At 39.3% G+C, this 7336-nt stretch overlaps 1 protein-coding gene across 1 annotated transcript; it reads right to left on the bottom strand.

Moving 5' to 3' along the window:
- Positions 1–2010: 2010 nt before the first annotated feature.
- On the bottom strand, positions 2011–6049 carry LOC116254043 (pentatricopeptide repeat-containing protein At2g13600-like). The gene has a single exon (XM_031629078.2). The coding sequence runs from the start codon at positions 5747–5749 to the stop codon at positions 3890–3892; it is 1860 nt and encodes a 619-aa protein (XP_031484938.1). The 5' UTR covers positions 5750–6049; the 3' UTR covers positions 2011–3889.
- Between the last annotated feature and the right edge of the window lie 1287 nt (positions 6050–7336).

Here is a 7336-nt window from a genome sequence, read left to right as displayed (position 1 = left end):
ATGATGTTTGTTGGAACAAGAACATAGAATTTTCAAATGAAATATTCCAAGAGTATAATATGTTTTTTATGAAATGAGAGTCATATCCGGATTGAATTGCGCAACGTTTAGACTGAATGGTGAAAAGCAAGACCAAATCACGAGAGAATTAGAGGAAAGTGATTCAATGAATATACTATATGCAAACACCAATATTAACAAATTATAATTTGATTCTCCAACAAACAAAACAAGGGCTGGTGTGGAGACAAGCATCTGGTTCTTATTGTACCAAACAACTAATGTGCCTCGTGGATTGGTTCCTCCACTTAGGGTAGAGTCAAGATACCAATTTCAAGCTTCTTAAGTAGAAAACTTTATCTTAGAGCGAATTTAGAAGAATTTGTCGCCTCAAGGAGTATAGTATAGTTAGTCATGTGACGAGCACGTGAAAAGATACATCTATAGTCTAATTCTCATGGGCACTAGGCCCCTACTTATTAATTGATAAAGTACAGTATTTAAGTGAACGGTGCAATCGTAGTCATCACTGACACAGACACAGCTCAAGTTTTTCACTTTTCAGATAGGAAGGGGACGGCCTTCGAGCTTTGTTTTTTCCAGATGGTGGGTCATAATCTTTTCGCACACAGAAAAATGTGAAACAATATTTCTTTCAAATTAGTTAGGCGCATGAATTTTCAATGTATACTGAGAGTTCAATACTTTGAGTATGTACTCTTTTCTCATAAGGCTGCAACGTTGGCTTTTCCAGATTTGGAGATCACTTGAAAGTTTACATCCAATCCCTTTAGAGAACTTTTCAGTATTACACTTTAACCAATGACAATAATGAAAAAAAAAACTGCCTAACTTTGTTGATATTATGAAAAACACATCTAGGTCTTGCATTATTAATAAGAGAAAACAACATTCTTTCAATTAAGATTGGTTGGTGCTAAGTAAGGTATTCGATTAATGTGACAGAGAGACTAAATTACCTTCAATAAAGACAAAATTAAGTTCGTTAATTTATGTTAACACCCTTAACTGTATCTAGTAATATTATTGGGCGATTGGTAACGACAAAATTGGGTATGTTAATGTTGTTCTTTATTAACTCCAGAAACTATTGTAAAAAGCTTTCTCATTAACAAAAATAAGTATATCTTTACGTTATTTTTAGATGGTAAAAAATGATACATTTATACTGATTTAAGCATCACTTATAAAAATAATTGTATGCGTTTTTCTGATTAATCATACAAAAAAAGTAGGTGAACTTTTAAGAATATCAAAAAGGTTAGACATATTTGTTATTACTTCCATAACTTTAGGTCTGTTTTTGAGATTTTGTGTTTATAATTCTATGCCACATTTAAATTGGTACACTACTCTTTGGAATCATCAGCTCATCCTTTATTAGTTTTACTTCCAATTACAAACTTTCCACATGGGTAGCCTTATTTTATAATTCAAACCAGTGGTCACACTTCACAAAGCTACCAAGTTAAAAGGGGAGGGAGAATCCCTTTTGGTTTTCCGTTTTCTCCCCGCTAGGTTGGTAAAATCGGTTTCGGCAGGGCGAACCGGGTCACTTGTGAACCGGCCAACAATTAAAAATTGTATTATATATATATATATAACACTTGAAAAGCAACTAAGAACTAACGCGCGGCCCACAAATCAATTAGAATCAGCCGACTCGGATCAGCTCCGACTACTTTGCTTAGCCAACCAAAGAATCCCATGGGTCCCGTTTAGCTGCTTGCCCACAAGACAGAGCCTCCTGCAATTATCTCCAAGCTGCCATTAATGCAAGTTGAGGGACGCCATGCTTAGGTTTCATCTCTGCAAAGAAGCTACAGAAGAGTGAGTTACTATATATGAACGCGCTGCCATTAATGCAAGTTGAGGGACGCCATGCTTAGGTTTCGTCTCTGCAAAGAAGCCGCGAAAGAGTGAGTTCTTATATATGAACAGTGTTTACGCAATCCCTGCTGTAAAACACTTCGAAGGGTTGCATCGCATTGCACGTTAAGGCAGTTCACCTTTTTCAAGTACTTGGGCTCAAATCCTTTCACAGACTTGTCCTCTAAACTGTAATAAGTTCGGAAACAAGCTTTGTGAACCCTAACAATGGTGGGCACATAGAGAGAAGGTAGCCTCTTGAGCGCGGCTACTTGAGCGCCGTGGAATGTCTGCTGTAAATATTTATTCAGAACAAACAGAAAAACTATATAAAACGAATGAAATGAACTGGATGTGATGACCCATTTAGCAAGGTAAAGGATGGAGACGTGGAGAGGCGTCGCTTGTAGCTCATCGTGTGGTTTCTCGCCCATGTAATTTAAACAATGTAAACCTGCCATTCATGAGCATACTGACTGGTTGCAAGTTGGAACCCGTTTTCTTGTATTTTGTTTAGTTTTACCATAAATGCTGCAAGTGGGGTACTTCACCATGGAAACGAGCTTCATTAACAGAGAATCCATCCTTCCATGCACGCTGCTTTCCTTCAAGAAGCAGCAGTTGGCAGCCTTAGCTCAAAATTTTCAGCCCTATTTTTGTTTCCAAAACCAGACGACAGGGCCATAGATCTCCAAGTTTTCCTCCGGTGCAGGATCATAGCATAATCAAACGACAGGCTCTGGTTGCTAGAACAAACGAGTCTCTATTCCCTGTAACATTCCCTGCTGGTGACTTCTCCATTGATGACAAGCCTTGGAGAAGTTTCTTCCCTTCTACTGCTCTACTTTTGCTACACAATCCCCCGCGCATGCCACTAGTCTCAGTCGACCACAATGGTTGTTCCCGACTTTATAGTGCCAAGTTGCGGGGTGAGATAATCAAGGATCAGACTTCCATTTAGTGGGATCGATTCACCATTGAATAAGACGGCACTAGAAGAAGAAGACAGTAAACTTTGGTGGGAGGTGTTGGATGCCCACAAAGTATGTCTATACGGCACAAGCACTTCATTTTGTTGAAGAAGCAGAACACAACTGGCTTTCGTTAGGAAGTGTCCACACCGCCATATGGCCCTTGGACGGTGGAAGTCACTGCGATGAATATTCACAGTTGCACATCTGCCTCCAAAGTAGCAACACAAGAATAAAGAGGTATCTCTGCCTCTGGGGCGCCCATCTCCCATACCCTCTTCATGGAGGCTTCAAGAACCAAGTTGCAGACATCTTCCACAGATAACACGTAGCTTCCCAGCGTATAGAGACTCATGAACAGTAATCGCTCCTTCCATGGCTGTCCAGAAGTGAATCCTGTTGTGCCTCGGCTTTTTCTACGCAGAAATGAAATGGCATAATCAGGAGAAAAAGTTGAAGTGACCACGCCATCCTCTTTCTCTTATGATCTTTGTTCTTCACTGGGCCTTTTCTCTCATTCCATGGCTGCTCCTGAGGTTTAGATGGCAAAAGCAAGCTCCAAGTTTCTTTGAAAGTTTACTTGGCATTGAAGGGACTACTCAGAAACAAGAAAAATAGCCACCAAGATGGCTTGAAACGTTGACAAATATTGGCCATATGGACTAATTTCTGTAGGTACATCAAGATCTTATTTGACACTTCTTCTGGTACAGAAACCCGAAAAGGGCTTGCTCAATCCTGCTGATCGTTATTTGCTAAAATCAATTCACTTAAATTAATCATGGTGGACATTATGTAGCAATCCTCGGGCATCTACAAACCAATTTCAGAATGGTTATTACGAATGTCAAAAAAGCTCGTTTTCTTACATAAGGGGTCTGCCTTATGGAAACTTCAAAGCCTGTATAAAGGTAAGCATTGAACTGGGTGAGTGCTTCTCTCTCTCTCTCTCTCTCTCTCTCTCTCTCTCTCTCTCTCTCTCTTGTATACATACGCAACATGAAGTTGTTTAAGAACAATTATAGGCATCAAAAGGCAAATGACAGTTTTTGGTTCCCTTGGGTACTAATATCATCTTGTTGCTCATCAATTAAACTTGGTACAGAGCCCACATCTCTCATTTCTAGGATCACATTGTCTAATGTTAAGTATATTTCTTGTGATTGTGGATGAGATCTATCTGAGGTAATAAAGACATGCGCCTTCTTGTCCACTTCAATCCAGCTACAACCAACTCTTTTCCTCACGCCACGATCTTTCATCACCTTTCTCACCTCAGCCGCTTTATCCCACATGCCTTCCTCTGCATATGCATTTGCAGTTGCCACATAAGGAGATGCACTTCCAGGTTCTATCTCATGTATGTGCTCTGCAGCCTTCATTCCTAACTGTGTCACCCCATTAATTTTGCACGCACCTAAAAATGATGTCCAAATCACATAATTTGGCTTCATTGGCATATGATCTATCAGCTTCTTTGCTTCAATCAACAGCCCATTTCTGCCATAAAGATCGACCATGCAGGCGTAGTGATCCATTTCTGGCATCAAACCATAGTGTGTCTGCATGGATTTGAAATATTGGATTGCTTTATCAACAAAGCCTCCATGGTTACAGGCAGTCAATACAGAAGTAAAACATATCCTGTCTGGTGTCATTCCTGCCTCCACCAACTGTTCGAAAAGCTCAATTGCATCTCGCCCCTTCCCACTCTGAGCATATGAAGTGATCATAGTCGTCCATAGAACACAATTCTTTTCCTGTACTTGATCGAACACACATCTAGCTTCTTCTATGCTTCCACACTTTGAATACATATCTATCAACGAGCTAGCAACAAAAACAGAAAATTCTGTCCCAACCTTAATTATCAAAGAGTGGATTTGCTTCCCTTGTTGAAGTACTGCTAAATGTCCACATGCATTCAGCACGCCAGCAAAAGTAGAGCCGTTTGGTTTCAGATCATCAAACTGCAACTGAACAAAGAGGTGTAAGGCTTCTTCACCATATAAATTTTGAGCATAGCCAGCAATCAAGGAGTTGTATATAACAATATCCTTTTCTAACTTTGATTCAAATAAGTACCTAGCATCTTCAACATCTCCGCACTTGGCATACATATCAAGAAGGGAATTCATCACAAATGTGTCTTCATCAACACCAACAATGATAACTTGAGCATGGACCTGCTTTCCAAGATCAATTGACGCTAGCCCAGTACAAGCACTTACCAGACTGGCAAAAGTAAAGCAATTTGGCTTGATATTAGACTGTATCATGTCCACAAAAAGTTGGAACGCTTCTTCTCCAAGAGCGTTTTGTGCACAGCCAGAAATGATTGAAGTCCATGAAACTTGATCATGCTCCGGCATCTCAGAGAACACTCTCCTAGCATCATTCATCAAGCCACATTTTGCATAGAGATCAAGAATCGAGTTGCTAATGAACAGGTTATCCTCATGTCCCATTCGAGTAACCTGCCCATGAATCTGCAGACCAAGTGACAGTTGAGACAATTTAGAACATGAACTGAGCACAGTAGAAAGTGCATATTTTGTGGGTACTATTCCAAGTTCACGCATACTCCTGAACAGCTCCAGCACCTCTTCAGTACATCCTTCTTTTGCCAATCTGACGATGACAGAATTCGCGGACTCACCATCTTGAAGTGAACTTGCATGGGATAAGCTCAAAGCTGCTCTTTGAGGGATTTCGTCAAACGTTTTGAGGGCACCATCAGGTGATGCTTCAGCTTCATATCTCCAGATAAATCTTTCAGGAACTTTGCGACTCCGAGAAGAAGTGTGAATAAGGGGACGACGGGGGCAGATGGCCAACAATCTTCTACCAGTAAATGGACTCCGAATGAAGCCTAATGCCTTAATCATCGACAATTCTGCTGCAGAAATTTGAAAGCTTCCTTCCCGAAATCACCAGTCCAGAGTAGTTTCACTGGACCAATTCTACGAGTAGTCCGCGCTAGAACTTCAAAGCCAGCAATTTTGTGAGTCAAGTTCGAGCAAGCAAGCTGAGTTCAAGCTCCCTTCCACACATCGGAGATGAGCTAGAGAGCACGAGTGCTCGAATCAGAGCAGAGCTCGGCCCAAGCCCTACGAAGGCAGAACCGACTTTGAACACCCCAACTTCGGCTCGTATATCTAAGTGTAAACCCGATTGGGTGAGTTTTGATCAAGTCTCAACAGGGTACGTATTGGAATATGGTAGTTGGTATATATATAGCGTTTTTTTTCTTAAGCACGCGCCATGTAGACGGCTCGCTTATTTTTTTTTATAATTTGTTTTTATAATGGAGAGGCGATGGGTCCCCCGCCTTTCATCTTATGCAGGAACATTCGGGTGTCGTTCTGTTCTTCTATAATTAGGAGATTTCTTGTTCTTAATTTTTGTAGTGAGTTTCTTGTCTTCAAATTTTAGTATACATTTTCATTTTATCGGTTTTTTTATATATATATAATACATTTTCATTTCATGGGTTTTCTTTATATATATATATATATTTTCTCTTACGCACTTCACGTAGACGACTCACTTTTTTTTTTTTTTTTTTTACACTTGAGAGGCTACGGCCTCCTTTTTTTTATTTTTTTATTTAAAAAATTGTGTGGGCAGCGGAGGCCAAAAGAAATGCTTCCCCCATCTGATCTGGTGGAGCGTCCGGCATTTTTTTTTTCTTTTGTTGTAAGTTGAACGGTACCAGCCGAGCGATTAGGCTGGTGTTTGGCGAAAGGCGCCATATATATATATATATATATATATATCACAAATCTTTGCTCAAATTGATAGTACAAAGTAATTCAACATATTTCCTTTGAGAAAGGACATGACTAATCATATTTTTAGCAAAAAACATGCTTTTTTGACCCATCAAATTTTAATGCTGTGCGAGCCATTAATTTTTAATGTCCATCTTGGCCTTTTAGTTCTAGTTAGTTTTTACAATATTTTATTTATTAAATAAATTATGATTATGTAATCACATCCATCAAATTATCTTGTTATTCCATTCTTGAAGGAATAGTTTCAGGACACAAACACAGAAGCACAAAAAACTTGAGCACATTCTTCAATCTCACTCTTTCCTCTCCTGTCTCTTTATTAAATGTGATTTAACAAGAGGGAGCAGATCAAAGATGTGAACAGTACTCTGAAGATATGTCTTCATATTTATTTAAACTGCAGCCAGGACAAAGTTTGGTCCTTAATTCAGGTCAGTTATACCAAAACTCATTTTGACCGGAAGTTGCTTCTAACGGTACAATACTTCAATTATGTTCTTTATTTCGATGTAAATAGTTTGTATTATGTAATCAATCTTTTGTCGATAATAAAAATTTAATATTCTATGAATATGTGGTCTCTCTCTCTCTCTCTCCCCTCTTGTGGTGCATGTGCAGGTTTTCTTTCATATGTCCTCAATTAGGGTGTATTAATTTGCACTATTAACAACATATATC

Source organism: Nymphaea colorata, chromosome 5 (assembly GCF_008831285.2).
Source record: "Nymphaea colorata isolate Beijing-Zhang1983 chromosome 5, ASM883128v2, whole genome shotgun sequence".
In the NCBI taxonomy this organism is placed as follows: Eukaryota; Viridiplantae; Streptophyta; class Magnoliopsida; order Nymphaeales; family Nymphaeaceae; genus Nymphaea; species Nymphaea colorata.
Note: the sequence above shows the minus strand (reverse complement) of the source record. Positions and strands in the feature narration are given on the sequence as shown.

Excerpts from the sequence above, each read along its gene's own strand:
- LOC116254043 (XM_031629078.2), bottom strand. The coding sequence starts at position 5,749 with ATGATTAAGGCATTAGGCTTCATTCGGAGTCCATTTACTGGTAGAAGA.